We start from the raw sequence: 16,341 nt of genomic DNA, 5'->3' as shown, positions 1-16,341 counted from the left end.
TCCTAAGCTTGAAGCGGTCTCCAAAGCAATAGCTCTTCCTTTCCATTATGGCGCCACAGGTCAGGGATTTGCTCCAGACTGGAGCTCAATCAAAGATGTGTTGATTTATGTTGACTTAATTCCTTTTATAGGGATGCCCACTGGGTCCACTGGGGGGAAGGAGGCAGAGGTCTCGAGGCTTGCGGGTCTGATGATAGCTTAAGCGGGTCGGGTTTGGGCAGTAAGCACGTAGAGGAGCCAATCTTTGCAATGGACTCAAAAAGCAGCAAGTATGGACTTCAGTTAATAATTATGTTTCAACACTGCCTCATTAGTTGTGACAACTACCACAGTAAAGGAAGGTGTTAACAATCTTCTGTGCCATCCTCCCAAGCTTTTCCGTAAATCTAAAACGACTCTAAAATAAAAAGTGGATTTAGAAAGGAAGGAAGAAAGGTAGACAGGAAGGAGCAATTTGCTGCTTACTTCCTCATACGGGTGTTCCCGGCTTGGTCTTTCTTTTGGAAAGGATAAGTCTAGAAAGTCAACCAAATAGTCATATCCTCCAGGAAAAGGGCTGAAGTCCTCATCTGTTTCAATCATCTGTGCAAATGACAACATGGTAAAGGCAAGAAGCATATAAGTCTGGTGGTCAAAGTCTTCTAAAAATCCTAGACTGTGTAAGACCCAAACATCCTTAAATGATAGCAATGAATTGGAGTTCGTATATTCCCTCCCTCAATCTCTCTCTCTCGAACTGATAACATTCAAATCCTAGCCTTCTACACAAGCAAGCTTCTTCACATCACTAACTTCAATCAAATTTACAGAGAAGATTATCATCATCTTGAGTATTGTTAGTAATGAGACAGCAAACGCCATGATAAGTTTGTAGGCAAAGGAAGAAATAAAATGTGCAATGTTTCTCATCATTAAATAGCAGCTAAACAGCCATAGCTTCATGGAAAATTCCAAATATTTTCTCTTTTTCATACTGATTGTCCCACTGAAAGTAATCATTTAGACCAATGCTCTCCAGGTCTCTGGACTTCAAAGACAATTTCCTAAAAAATATTCAGGAGCTAATATAAGCACCGATGTAGTGCCTTTGAATGACACAAAGGGTTGGGGGCACAGACCCCTTTCTGCTCCCACCCCTGTGCACCTGAAACGCCATGTATAACTTGACTCCCCCACAATATAATAGCATGTTGACTAGAAGCCTTACCGATAACATAAAACATAAACACGTTTTTTATGTAATATGTATTGTATACTGCATTCTTACAATAGAGTAAGCTAGAGAAAAAGTGTTATTAAGAGGATCCTAAGAGGGGCACCTGGGTGGCTCAGTCATTTAAACGTCTGACTCTTGGTTCTGGCTCAGGTCATGGTCTCGTGGTTCGTGAGTTCGAGCCCTACATCAGGCTCTGTGCTAACAGCGTGGAGCCTGCTTGGGATCCTCTCTCTCTCTCCCTCTCTCTGACTCTCCCCTGCTGTCTCTCTCCAAATCAGTACACACTACATTGAAAAAAAGAAATTCATAGGAGAATTTACATATATACAGTATTATATTTACAGTCCTCAATTGTTAAAAAATCTGCTTATAAGTGTCACTCAAGAGTCAACTGCATTTTATTTCCCAGTGAGGACTTAAAAAAAGTCTTACATCTACTTTTATTTCATTAAGGGAAGAATGCTTTGACACCTCAAAAACAGAGAGGACCTAATCTTGGAATAATGACCATTCATCCCGAGAAAAGAAAGCTGACAACTTTGTAACCGTACTCGTAAGCATACTCAAACCTACTCACCACTGACCGGAGAAATCATTGTCATAGACTGGCACTGACCCCCAGGCCAGGTTTTAGGCATCATTGCCTTTAAGAACGGCAAGAATTGCCTGGTATTACCGTTCAGGGGTTGAAAGGTAAACCTGGGAATAGTCCTCGCTCTGAGGGGCCCCAGCCCTCGTCTCTAAGAGCGAATGCTGTCTATTGCCTGATGCGCTGTCCCTAAACTTTGCACACTAAACAGAAGCCGGATAAAATACACATGTGAGTGGCTGGTTACTCCAGCCTCTGCAGTACTCCTGGCCCACTGTGGCTCCCTCTTTCTCTTGCACCTCCTACCTGTTAGTATTTACTTTGCTTTTGGAGACACTTTTAGCTTCGGTGGCCAGGTTATAACCCGAACCGCTTGGCTTGTGAGCCCTGTATGTACGTGCTGCAGCGAATATAAGTTTCAGACCTCCAGCCTAGATCTAGCACTTAACCTTGTGCTTAAACCTCATGGTTTGTGCAATCTGATTCTTACCACAGCTGCCGATAGGAGGCACCTGTTTCTATGTCACCCGGCTACAAGTCAGGTGGGTAGCACCTTCCAGCCCCACAGCGTAAAGAGCTGTTTCTGCCAATGCTAAACAAAACAGAACACCCACAAAACCCACAACAACAATCATGGGACAAGAATGCTCCCAAAGCAAAAGTGAGCTGGACCTGAGGGAACATGCCCTACATTTGGCGCTTAAGGCAGGCTTATTGAGAAATAAACTGGAATGCTCAGGGGGTTTCCTCTAGTTCCATAATACAAGAGCAAAGACAGACAACACTTATGGCGTACCCTGACCACCAGGTTGTAATCCTTAAATCCCGCCCAAGTGAAGTATTCTTTTATCCAGGATGAGTGAAGAAATATATCGTCTCCTACAGCAGCATTCAAGATGTTCAAATAGGGTTCGAAGTCCCAGGAATCCTTGTAGATCTTGGTCCCCTCTGGAGGCTCTATGATGCCCTTGCTTAAAGACACAGAGGTGACAGTTAGTCGTATTGTGACAATGTGAATCCCCTGGCACTGATGACTACATTATGGTTATGCGGGACGTTAACGTTAGGGAAAGTCTGGGGACGGGACTATGGGAAAACTCCACATCTTTTGTAACTTTTCCCTAAATATTAAAAAAAAATCATAAATTACATTAAAAATTAAAAAAAAAACCCATCATTGGATTCCCTCTTGAGTCCTTGTAGGAGAGCTCAGTCTATGGAAGCTGTGTGGCCACATATATGTCCCATAAAGAGATTGGTCCTGGAGGAGCCGGAAGGGTAGTGAAGGTTTACGGGAATGCCAACAGCGCTGTTACTTCTTTTATTTATTTATTTTTTAATGTTTACTTTTGAGGGAGACAGAGACAGAGTGTGAGCAGGGGCAGGGCAGAGAGAAAGGGAGACAGAATCCGGAACAGGCTCCAGGCTCCGAGCTGTCGGCACGGAGCCCGACGCGGGGCTCGAACTCACAAACCGCGAGATCATGACCTGAGCTGAAGTCGGACGCTTAACCGACTGAGCCACCCAGGTGCCCCAAGAGTGCCATACTTCTGGGGAGGCTCCCTCCTGCACACACTTGAGCGACGGCCCCAGACATCTGTTGCATGTCCAGAAGGCACATTACCCGAGGTGGCTGAGTACGTGTGACACTTTCGGATGCCTCTGCCTATCCAGGTGGAAAGTGGCCGCCTGAAGGAAATCACCGATGGCCGCAGGGCCTGACCGCCCCGCAAGGTGGCTGCGAGGAGGCACCTAGTCAGAGCGTGCGTGTACAAAGGGGGGATTCCACAGGGAGAAAGAAGGGCACGAAGGTGAGAGAAGCCATAAACAAGGAAGGCAAAAGTGAGCCCTTCCAGATCAACAGTCAACCAGACAGGAGCCGTCAGAATGCCTGGATGATTCGGAAACGTCCCACAGAAGTTCCTCAGGAGACGTGTGAGGGGTGGGGCCTGAACCCCAGCCTGCACCGAGCTCCTGTGAATCGGCCAGTGTGGTGGGTTTCCAAGTCAGAATACATTTCAAGGTCAAAGTCCATGTCTGGGGGGGAAAAAAAAGGTTGGAAAACCACTGATCTGGGCCCTTTTGATTCAAGTAGCTAAACGATGGAAGTGTTGAATATAATGTCATATTTATGTTGCGGATGTCCACTCACGGTCCCGCCCCCAGCCTCCGCGGAATGGAAGTGTGGGGGAAGCAGCAGCATGACTGGCACTTAGACGGGGCTCAACAAGTCTCTGTTGAGCGTCTCAGCGAGTTTAGCCTAGCTTCGAGAAACAGCCAGAATTTGGGGCCTCTGACACATGGTCCTCCTACTGTACTGATCAAACCACAGCTGAGACGGACAGATGGGCAATTTTATTCTGAAACCCGGTCAGCAATCTGGATAACCGAGTTCTCTGACCTCCCCAGAGCTCTGTCCATCCAGTGCGGAGAGGGAATCACCGCGTGAAACACGGAACCCTGAACCCTAGAAATGGAACGGGATGTGATGGGGGCAGGGGAAATCCAAGGAGGGAAACAGGCACCTGTCTACTAAATACCTGGCAAGTCACTGTAGGTCTGTACGTACCACTTCTCAACACGATGCTTTTGGTCCATCGTTCTCCCAAAGCTAAGGCGCGCTAGCTTCGGTGAGAAATTACTTAACAGAATCCCAAAGCTTCTACCTTGGAAGTCAATCTCAGAGCTACTTCTGCAACTCCTTGCTGGGTCTCGGCTTAAAGCCACACTCATCTCAGGCCCCCCAGCTGCCTTCTCGACTGGAGCTATTCTCCCTGTAGCCTCTTCCCCAGTTCACGCTCCTCTGCAGGCTGAAATGGTTTCTCCAGGACATAATGCAGTGATGTGCCTGCTTTGCTGAGTAACTTTCTCAAGCGCTAGTTACTCCCAGGCAAGCTCCCTGCGTGGTTTCACGAGGCCTTTGTGACCCCGGCCCCCGCACGCATGTGGCGTCTGGCATTCCTGCTTCATGAGGGAAGGACATTTTCACGGCTGTGTCCCTGTACCTAGTAGTACCTAGGCAGGCATACCAAAGGAGCTCAATAAATCGTTTCTGAATGAATGATATACACTTGCTCACCGGTTCAAAGTGTCTGAGCCCATCAAACTCGCAACACCATCGACCCCTCTCTTCGCCAGCACACGCCATTCCCTCTGGAATCTGGAATCTCTCCTTCCCTCTCTCCATCCCTCTTATTCGCTCCCTCTTAATTACTCTACTGGTAATCCCTTCCCCTCTGAGACCTAGCTCAAATGCCAGAGATTTCAGATTGAGTTTTTCTTGACCACACTTCCTGTTCTCCCACCCCCTCCTCCCCTCACCAGGCAGAGTGAAGCACTTAGCCTTCCACGTCCCTCACACTCCGTGTCATTACTGAGAACCCAACAGCGCTATGCTCTTGTCACCCAGAATGTTTGGTAAGATGCAGTGATACAAATGCACATCCCCAGGCTCTACCTCGGATCCAGAGCCCCGGGGGGTGGGGCTCAGGGAACTGCATTTACCCAAGTTCCTCAAGGTTATTCTGTTTGCGAATTCTTGCTCCAGGATGCGTCCGGAGGACAGGACCCAGAAGATACGGAGCTCAGCAAACGCCAAATGACAAAGGCTCTCGAATGCCCTCTGATACGGAATAATTAACAACTTCTCTTATCCTTGATCTGGAGAGTAAAAACTGCTTTTATGCTAGAAGCACTGGGGGGGATCTTAAAGAATCTGAAGCAGGAAGGAACAGGAACGGTTTTGTATTTTGAAAAGTTTACTATGGCAGCGATGTAAAAACTTCTCTTACTCTTGATCTGGAGAATAAAAACTGCTTTTATGCTAGAAACACTGGGGAGATCTTAAAGAATCTGAAGCCAGAAGGAACAGGAAGCGTTTTGCATTTTGAAAAGTTTACTCTGGCAGCAATGTGGAGTGGGGGCTTATACACCTTTTGCCTACGGTCCCTGTAAGAATTAACATTGAATCATTATATCAGGACCCTGGGGGTCCACCAAGGGCACCTCTGACACGAAAGTTTCCTGAAATAATCATTCCCTTTATTATAGGCAAGGTACTCGGGTGTATTCTATTCTGTTCGATTTCATTTTTCAGAAATGCAGGTTGTAATGAATGTCATTGATTTTTATGACCCACCAAAAGCCACCGTGGATTTTGACCAGCAGATTGGAACTGGCTGGTATAGAGAACACAGACACAGGCAAGACAAGTCAGGGGCCACCGTGGGAATCGAGGCTAAAAATTATGAGAAGCTGAATGAAGGCCATGGCAGAAAAGGCTAGGGGCAAGTGATGGAGTTATGGGGGGTTTATGGAGGAGAAAGGACTGGCTTCAACAACCAGTTTCACACAGGAAGTCAGCAAAGGGTCAGAATCGCTAACCCCTGCCTTGGCAGGGGTGAGGCCGGGAGCAGGTGTGACCTTTTGGTTAACTGTGTGATTCGCTCTCTAACTCACCCCGTCAGTTTCTAAATTAGGGTGAGGAACTTATGGTTTCATTTGGCTCAAGACAAGTGTTTATAAAAACATAGGTCTGCGACATCGATGTTAACTTTTCTCGAATTGCACCCCCGATGCGAGGCTACTTGCTCAGATGTGCTCTGCGTGGGACAGGCGGTGGGGTAATGTTTATGCTGATATGAAAACCAGCTCTCGCATCCGTTGCTTTTTACTTCTTTAAGGCAACTTCTTTTTGAGCCTATCAATGGTCCCTGATAGGAATAAAACACCCTCACCCTTCATCCTCAAATAAGGTTCTGAGATGAGGAAAACATTTGAGTATTTGTTACGTCGCATGAGAAACCTACGGGAAAACTCAATCTTCTCCCCCTTAGATCTGAAAGATACTTAATGGTTTATTTAAACAGTAAGACTTCCGTTTCTAAAGGTGACGTGTGGATCTGATTCCATGAGAATCTCAGCATGCCAGTCAACAAAGACTTAATATTCCTACAAACGAGGACCTGTCAAAAGGCCACAGGTATGCCCTTTATTTTCTCATAAAATTGAAAAACATTCGTAAACCATCCTTAAGACTCTATAAAGACTCAAACCAAACCTGTCTGTCGGGTCCTTTAGCATCCGACTCAGATCGAGAGTGGCTCCAGGCCGTGGGGTCCACGTTACCACATCAGAGTTTTTCTTGATAAGATTGTTGAGTTCATTTGGGTCATTTTTGATGTTTGTTTCCTTAATATACCTGTGAAAATAAGAGCATGCTTATGTAAGAAAACAATTAATTCTCAGATGCACAGTCTGAGTAGCACGATGCTAGAATTTTTTTGTCTCTTCATTCCCACTTAACCAATAACTTACCGCATGGAAAAATAAAGACTATACTTGGCCTAATGTCCCTAATTAGGGAAGAATTATTAGCCCAAGAAGTTGTACTTATACTTTGTCTTTAAGTATAACCATATGGTGATTGGATGTAAAAAGACCGACTATTTTTAACAGGTGGGAATAGCACACGCTTGTATTTGATATTAACTAAACGTACAGATGACGAAATATTATTCGATAGGAATAATACTAAGCACTGACCATGGGCTAGTCGACTTTACCTTCACAGCTCTAATGAGACAGCTACCATTCATGCTCTCATTGTAGAGAGAAGGGGACTAAGGTCTTGAGAGGCCAGGTGACTTGCCCGAGGTCACCCCCCTGGACGGCAGCGCCCACCCGGCTGTCCACCACATCGCACAGCCAGGAGGCCACAGGAAGGAGCTCCTCCCCCAGTTTTGGATCCAAGTCTGAAAAGTCACCGCTTGTCGTGTGCGGTTACATGCGAGAAGACGGCCATCTGCGAACCAGGAAGCCAGCCCTCACTCGACACTGAGTCTGCAACTTGGTGTTGGACTTTCCAGCCTCCTGAGAAATGAACCTCGGTGGCAGAGCACACGTGCCTTCGGTCACAGCCCTTCCTGACACCTAGCTTCTCACTGTGCTACCGAGCCGAGCCGACCATCTCCCAAGTTCAATTCCAAGCCGCAATCTTTCTGGAAATCGCCATTTCAGGGTCATATGGGAAGGTGGTGGTGGGGCTGGGGCAGAGAAGGGGCGATCCAGAGAAAAAGGATTTGTCCCTGTGTTTCACCTGACATGGGTTATATAGACGCACATTTCTATTAAAGGGAATTTAACCTCCTTGAGCTACAACCCGCTCACCTAGACTGGATACAGAATTTTCGTCAGACAAATACAAAACATATGTAAGCACCTGGATTTCTACAGCACCAGGGGACTTACATCACCTCATGACCCTGGAATCCATTCGGCAGATGTGAGTGAAGACGTCACTCCACCCACAGATGCGAGTAGCTTTTCCCTTCCCACTGGCATTAATGAACCTCCAGCAGGGTAGAACTCACTTCGAAGCAGTTGCCACCATTCTGTCTTTTCTTACGACCTCTAGTCTCAAGATGGTTCACTGCCTGGTCTCTCTGCCTCCCATCTCGTCTCCAAACCACGATACTGTCAGATTACTCTTCCTAAAACACAATGTGTGGTGCTCACAAAATTCTGTCACTTCCTGATGCTTGCCCGTCTCCCTCTCTAAAATAATAAAATCAATACCGAGGTGCTGCCCTCTGAGGGGTACCGCGAGCGCTGAGAGCAACATTTGTCCATTACTCACACAGAGAAGAGTGGCTTGCCATTACTTTAAAAGGCAGCATTTTAAGTAGCCAAGTGTCCTGTAATCAAGCATGCACGACATCCGGTTCTTCTCCACGTTCTTGGAATTCAGTCTCCTTAACGTCTCTGGAATCTGAATTCCCTTCTCACTCCCTACTGTCACTCACCATCCCCGCCTAGATTATTGTCATGGTTCTCAAACTGGTCTCTAGGATCAGTATTGGCCTTTCCCTTCCCACCGCACAGACACATGACCTAACTCCCCCTCTGATCACATCGCTATTCCTCATCAGACTCTTTTATTGGGCTCCTCATGCCTTCAAGATAAAAATCCAAGCCACTTGCTATGGAAGACACAAGGCTGTTCACTGTGTGGCTTCCTGGTTTCTCCCACCACGCCTCACGTAGCTTCCTTAGTCCCCTATACTGAGCTCTGTCATCTCAGCATCTTACTGTCTTTTCCGGTCAGTGTCTACTCCTACTTCGAAACTGACCCTCACCGTCTCACCCGGTACTCATTTTCTGACCCCCACTGCCTCCTAAACACACAGGTGTCCTACGCTTTTCGTGCTGTATCATGATGGTTTTTCTCTTCCAGGAGACGATCGCTCAGAACACGATCATTTATCTCTGCTTTTTCAGTACCTAGACCAGTGCTGCTCAGTAAATGATAAATGAGTGCATAATGAACAGTACTGATCAAAGGAAATGACTTTTTAATCTTAGGTCAGTCTTTACAGAAAGATCAGGAAGATATGGGGTCGCTATATAATTCCACAAGAAGGTGGGAAGAATGGAAGCACATCTGCGATAGGATGTATTAAACACAGCAAATAGGATGTGATTAAACATGTGCCGATAGTTCCTCCGAGAACACAGAATGTTCAAGTGAGAACAGTCATGTTTTAATGATGACACAAATGAAGCCTAGAAAAGTCAAATGATTGCTTGTAACTAATGATACAGGGAAGACCTACATTCCACGTGCATGATTTCTTCTATGGTGCTGTGCTGCCTGTAACGGAGGAGAAATCACGGCTGGTCCCTACGGGATTACTGTTATGAAAACTCATCTTGAGGACTGGTTTCTTTATTATCCAACAGATTTGCAATAAATTTATAATTCTGTAATATCCAGCAAACTGGTACAATGACACACGCATTGCCTGTCTGCACACGTCTGTCTTTTGTTCGCAGAATGCTCCCGGTAGGGAGGACAAAGAGGCTCGTCACAAAGCAGACGGTGCTCGTAGTTGCTCATGAAAACAATATTGCAGTGAGAGGCTGAGTCACTGCATGTACTAAGGATAAAATAAGTTTTATATATAATTACAGAATCTTATAAAAGCAAAATTAATCTATAAGGTAGTAGCATTTAAAATAAAACTGTGCTTCCAATACGACAACATGGATAAGTTATATATATTGTTTTTCCAAGGGGTTATGGGTGCCATAAAACGTGCAACCTGGGGGTGCCTGGGTGGCTCAGTCAGTTAAGCGTCCGACTTCGGCTCAGGTCATGATCTCACGGTCCATGAGTTCGAGCCCCGCGTCAGGCTCTGTGCTGACAGCTCAGAGCCTGGAGCCTGTTTCAGATTCTGTGTCTCCCTCTCTCTCTGCCCCTCCCCTGTTCATGCTCTGTCTCTCTGTCTCAAAAATAAATAAACATTAAAAACAATGTGCAACCTGACTGTATCACAAACATGACTCAAACAAATACGTGAGTTTTAACTACCACGGCTGAAGGTGTTGGGAATAACTATTCGCTTTGTTTTTTTAATTAAAAAAAATCAATTTACATTCAGTATTTTTACTTTTTGAGAATGGCTCTGTGAATTTTAACACATGTACAGATGTGAGCAACCGCCACCGCAATCAGTGTACAGAGCGGTCCTATCACCCCTCGAAACTCTCTCGGGTTGCCCCGTTTCAGTCAAACGCTCCCCCCTAGTCCAACCCCTGGCAACCGCTGATCTGTTCTCCACCCCTATGGTTCTGCCTTTTCCAGGATGCCTTAGCAACAGAATCATACAAGATGTCAACTTTTGAGGCCCACTTTCTCCACTTAGCATGACGCTTTTGAGATTCATTCACGTTGTTGTGTGTTATCAGTCTTTACTTCGCAGTGTATTCCGTGATGTAGACATCGTGGTCTGTTGAGCCATTCACCTGCGAATGATACTTGAGTTGACTTCGTAATCATGAATAGAGCTGCTGTTAATATCTGGGTACAGTTTGGGTGTGAATAAAGGTTTAATTTTTTTTTAGGCCAAATACCCAGGAATGGAATATCTGGGTCATGTGATAAATGCATGTTGAAAGAAACAGCCAAACCGTTTTCCAGAAGGCTGGGCCAGTTGGACTTCCCAAGAGCCATCTGTGAAAGCCCCGTTGCTCTGCATCCTTACCATAACTGGCTACTGTCAATTTTCAAAAGTTTGTTATTTCACTGTGGTTTTAACCTGTATTTCCTAATGGCTAATGATACGAGCACATCATTTCTTATGCTGATTTGCTTCTATATATCTTCTTTGATGAAGTATCCGTTCAAATGTTGCGTCCACGTATTATTGTTTCCTGACATTGATTTCTGAGAGTTCATTATAGATTCTGGATACACGTTGTTAGTCAGATATTTGATTTGCAAATATTTACTCACGGTCTTTAATGTATCTTTCACAGAGAAAGATTTTTTAATTTTGATGAAGTCCAAAATATTAAGCTTTTCTCTATGGATTGTTTTTGGTGTTATATATAAGAAGTCTTTGCCTAACTCATGGATTTTCTCCTGCCTTTTCCTCTAAAAGTTTTATAGTTTTACATTTACATTTAGGTCTACGATATCCTTTGACTTATTGTTTTGGTATACAATGTGGGGTCTTAATCAAGATTCATTGTTTGCATGTCAATGTCCAACTGCTCTATTAATATTTACCGAAAAACTCTCTTTTCTGTTGAATTGTTTTTGCACCTTTGTCAAAAACCAATGGTTATATTTGTGTGGATCTATTTCTGGAGTCTCTTCTCTGCTCCACTGATCCATGTGTTTATCCCTTCATCAGTCTCATGCTATCTTGATTACTGTGGCTTTACAGCAAATCTTAAAAGTGGGGAGCTTGAGCCCTCCAAATTTATTCTTTTTCAAAATTGTTTTGGCTGTTCTAGTTCCTTTGCTTTTCCTTATAAATTTTACAGTTAGCTTGTCTGTATGTACAAAAAATTCTGTCAGGATTTTGATGGGTACTGCACTGAACCTACAGATTCATTGAGAGATAATTAAATAGGGACTATAACAACACACTCAACCGATAAATCACAAAATTACAAGGTAAATGAGAAAATACTTAGTGATAAAATGAAAACAAAAATACAAAACACAAAACCCATGAAATGTAGTAAAGGCTGTGCTCAGAGGAAAATTGATAGCTCTAACATCTGTATTAAAAAAGAAGACCAGCAGAGAGAATCAATGAAACCAAAAGTTGGCTCTTTGAAAAGATCAAAAAAATTGACAAATCTTTATTAGACAAAGAATAAAAGAAGACACAGATAACTAAAATCATAAAGAGAAACACTACTACTGACCTTACAGAAAGAACTATAAGATAACACTACGAACAATTGAACACCAACAAATCAAATAACTTAGGTGAAATGGGAAAATTCCTAGGAACACACACAGTGTTTAAACCAACTCAAGAAGAAAATAGAAAGCATCCTCATTCTCGAACTCTCCCCTAAACATAGAAAGAAACACTTCCTAATTCATTCTATGAGGTCAGTATTACCCTGATACCAAAGGCAGGTAGGTGACGGGATTAAACTTTCAGCTGTAAAATAAGTAAGTCATGCAGATGAGAAGTATAGCATAGGCACTATAGTCACTAATATCATAATAATGTTTTATGGTGACAGATGGTAACTACATTTATCTTGGTGAGCAGTGAGTGATGTATAGAATTATCAAATCACTATGTTGTACACCTGAAACTAATATGTCAACTTTTTCAAAAATAAAAAAAGTTTTTAAAGATGTTACAACAAAAGAAAATTACAGACTGATATCCCTTATTCACACAGATGCAAAAGTCCTCAACAAAATACCAGCAAACAATATCCAACAGCATACTAAGTTGATTATACCCCATGACCAGGTAGGATTTATCACAGAAATGCAAGGGTGGTTCAACATAAGGCAATCAGTAAGGGTATTTCACCACATTAGTAGAATAAAGGAAAAAAGCACATAATCATCTCAATCAATGCAGAAAACGGATTTTACAAAATTCAATACCCTTTCGTGATAAAAAACACTCAGGAAACTAGGAATAAAAGCAAACCTCAACACGATAAATGGTATTTATGAAAAACCTATAGCTAACAACATGCTTAATGGTGAAAGAATGAAAGCTTTCCCCCTAAGAACAGGAACAAGACAAGGATGCTTGCTTTTACTACTGCTATTAAAAATAGTATTGTAAGTTCTAGTGAAAGAAATTAGTCAAGGAAAAGAAATAAAAGACGTCTAACTGGAAAAAAAAGAAGTAAAACTTTATTTGCAAATGACATGACCCTATATATAGAAAACCAAAGAATACACAAGAAAGCTAATAAAATTAATAAGAAAATTTAGTAAAGTTGCAAGGTAAGGGCACCTGGGTGGCTCAGTTGGTTGAGCAACCGACTTTGGCTCAGGTCATGATCTCACAGCTTGTGGGTTTGAGCCCTGTGTCAGACTCTGTGCTGACAGCTCAGAGCCTGGAGCCTGCTTCGGATTCTGTGTCTCCTTCTCTCTCTCTGCCCTTCCCCAATTTGTGCTCTCTCTGTCTCTCTCTCTCTCAAAAATAAATAAACAATAAAAAAAAATTTTTTTAAGTTGCAAGGTATAAGGTCAACAAACAAAAATCAGTTATGCTTCTGTAAACCAGCAAAGAACAACCAAAAAAGGAAATTAAGAAAACAATTCCATTTACAATAACATCCCAAAGAATAAAATACCTGGGAATAAATTAATCAAAGGGGTAAAAGATTTGTACACTGAAAACTACAAAACACTGATGAAAGAAATTAAGAAGAACTCAGTAAAAGACCTCCTATATTCACAGATTTGAAGAGTTATTATTTTTAAGATATCAATACTCCTCAAAACTATCAGCTTTTTTTTACAGAAATGGGATAGTTGACTGGAATGGAACTGATTCTCAAATTCATGTGGAAATACAAGGGTCCCTGAATACCTGAAACAATTTTGGAAAAGCCAAGTTGGAGGACCAACACCTTGCTACAAAGCTAGAATAATCAAAACAGTGTGACACTGGCTTAAAAATAGACATATAGACCAATATAATAGAATTAAGAGTCCAGAAATGAACATCGAATACATCTATGGGTAACTGATTTTTGACAAGGGTGCCCATATCTTTCAACGCAGAGAGAACTGTCCAGAGACAACTGGATTTCCACAGGCAAAAAAGATTAATTCAGACCCTTACCTCACACCATATACAAAAATTGACTCAAAATTGATTAACAACCTAAATATAAAGGCTAAAAACCATCAAACTTTTCAAATAAAACATATGAATAAATTTCTGTGACCTTGGATTTGGCAATGTAGTCTTAGATATGACACCAAAAGCATAACCAATGAAAGAAAAATCAATAGATTTGCTTTCATATTGATGAAGAACTTTTGTACATCAAAGGTTATTATCAAGAAAGTGAAAACAGAGTCTGTAGAGAGTGGAAGAAAATATCTGCAAATAACACACCTGATAAGGGATTAATACCCATATAATATTTAAACGCTCCTACAGTTCAATCATGATAGCCCAATTTAAAAATGAGCAAAATGTCATAGACTCTAAGTCTAAAGTTCTTTCTTGTCTAGCAAGAAAGCAGACACAGGATTAAAATGTGAGAGATGGCTAACGTCCAGGAAAAACCAAGAGCCCCAAATAAGGGTCCTTGTCCCATTTTTATTAGGATCAGAAGGCTTACAAACATGGTGATGGACGTGCACAAACAGACAATGAAACTGTGAACATTAACTCATGGGCATGAGGGAAAGGGGCTCTTGAAGATATTCAGGGTTTAGGGGTTTGGGTTAATACAAAACAAAATCCTGGCACCAGGTGGCTGGGTAGAAGGTTGCTTACAGGGGACATGAGACACCACCTCTGTTTACCTTAGCTAGCCTAGGGGATGAGACAGATAGGACACATGACCTCAGGGTTAACAAGGCACCTTTTCTTTTGTTAATCATCTCTGATCTGGGCAGCTTCACCGGCAGTGCAGCAGTCTATAGTCCTATTTACTTGTTTACCGAATTTGGTCCTTTCCTCCTCTGAAAGCAGCTTTCTGCTACAGCACTAAATTGGGGGGTGCTTTCACCCTGAATACCTAATCTTGCTTACCTCATATACCTTTGTATGGGGGCCTTTGCCCCCCTCTCTATTCTGGGGGCCTTTGCCCTCCTCTACTCTATGTTGGGGGCCTAATCTTGTTTACCCAGGCTTGGGTGTGAGCATCCTATGGCTTTGTAATTCTTTATGCCTATTAACCCATCAGTGCAGGCTCAAGGAATTCCTAAGCTTATTCCCCATAGCAAAGGGGTGCCTGGCTGGCTCCGTTGGTTAAGCTTCTGACTTCGGCTCAGGTCATGATCCCGCAGTTCAGAAGTTTGAGCCCCAGGTCGGGCTTTGTGCTGACAACTCAGAGCCTGGAGACTGCTTCAGATTCTGTGTCTCCCTTTCTCTGCCCCTCCCCCACTCACACTTGCTTTCTCTCTCTCTCTCTCTCTCTCTCTCTCTCTCTCTCTCAGAAATAAACATTAAAAAATGAGCAAAGAACTTGAATAGATGTTTATGCAAAGAAAATATAGAAATAGTTAATAAGCACATGAAAAATGATCAGCACTAGTCATTAGGGAAATGCAACACAAAGCTACAATGAGTTACCATTTTACACCTGCTAGAATAGATATAATCCCAAAATGGAACTAAGTGTTGGCAAGTGGAGAAACCGGAACGCTTGCACCTCGCTGGTGAGAACATGAAATGTTGCAACCACTGTGGAAAACAGTTTGGGGCTTTCTTTTTTGGCTTAAGGTCATTATTTTGAGAAAGGAGGGGAGGGGCAGAGATGGAGAGAGAATCCCAAGCAGGCTCCACTGATGGCACAGAGCCTAATGTGGGGCTCAATCCCACCAACCATGAGATCATGACCTGAGCTGAAATCAAGAGTGGGACGCTTAACCAACTAGACACCAGGCATCCCCAGTTTGGTAGGTTCTTTAAAGTTAAACATAGAATTACCATAGGATCCAGCAATTTCAGTCCTAGGTATATATCCCCAAAAATTGAAAACAGGAACTCAGATACTTGTAGACCACTGTTCGTTGAATCATTATTCACAATAGTCAAAAGTTGGACACAACTCACTTGTCCAACAGAAGAATGGATAAACAAAATGTGGTGTATCCACACAACAGAATATTATTCAACCATAAAAAAGAATGAAATTCTCATACAACTGGGAAGAACTTTAAAGCCATTATGCAAAGTGAAATAAGCTAGACAAAAAAGACAAATATTTTATAATTTTTCTTATAAGAAATATCCACAATAGGCAAATTCACAGAGACAAAAAGTAGATTAGATTTTATCAGAAATGGAGGGAAGGGTAAAGGGAGAGTTACTGCTTGATGGGTGGGGTTTCTGTTTGAGATGAAAAAACAAGTTTTAGAAATAGTAGTGATGGTTGCATAACACTGTGAATGTAATTAATGCCACTGAACTGCACATTTAAAAATGGTGTAAATGGCAAATTTCATTATATACAGTTTACCACCCCCCCCAAATTATACTGCATCATTACCAAGAAGGGCTTCCACCAGGAA

At 42.8% G+C, this 16,341-nt stretch overlaps 1 protein-coding gene across 7 annotated transcripts in view; it reads right to left on the bottom strand.

The window, feature by feature from the left end:
* Window positions 1-16,341, bottom strand: part of LOC125939303 (cytidine monophosphate-N-acetylneuraminic acid hydroxylase) — a 104,766-nt gene that overhangs the window by 9,466 nt on the left and 78,959 nt on the right. For 6 of the 7 annotated variants that reach the window (XR_007463020.1, XM_049654714.1, XM_049654712.1 and 3 more), the window contains exons 10-12: window positions 6,865-7,005; window positions 2,602-2,776; window positions 466-582 (exon numbers count right to left, since the gene is read on the bottom strand). Coding sequence is in view for 6 of the 7 variants with exons in the window: in XM_049654714.1 (XP_049510671.1) it covers window positions 466-582; window positions 2,602-2,776; window positions 6,865-7,005 (433 nt within the window). In the remaining variant the exon portion in view is untranslated. The remainder of the gene's footprint in view (window positions 1-465; window positions 583-2,601; window positions 2,777-6,864; window positions 7,006-16,341) is intronic. The other variant, XM_049654715.1, reaches the window with a different exon arrangement.

Source organism: Panthera uncia (genome assembly GCF_023721935.1).
Source record: "Panthera uncia isolate 11264 chromosome B2 unlocalized genomic scaffold, Puncia_PCG_1.0 HiC_scaffold_25, whole genome shotgun sequence".
NCBI classification, from domain to species: domain Eukaryota; kingdom Metazoa; phylum Chordata; class Mammalia; order Carnivora; family Felidae; genus Panthera; species Panthera uncia.
The sequence above is the reverse complement of the archived record's forward strand: the minus strand, read 5'-3'. Positions and strand labels throughout refer to the sequence as shown.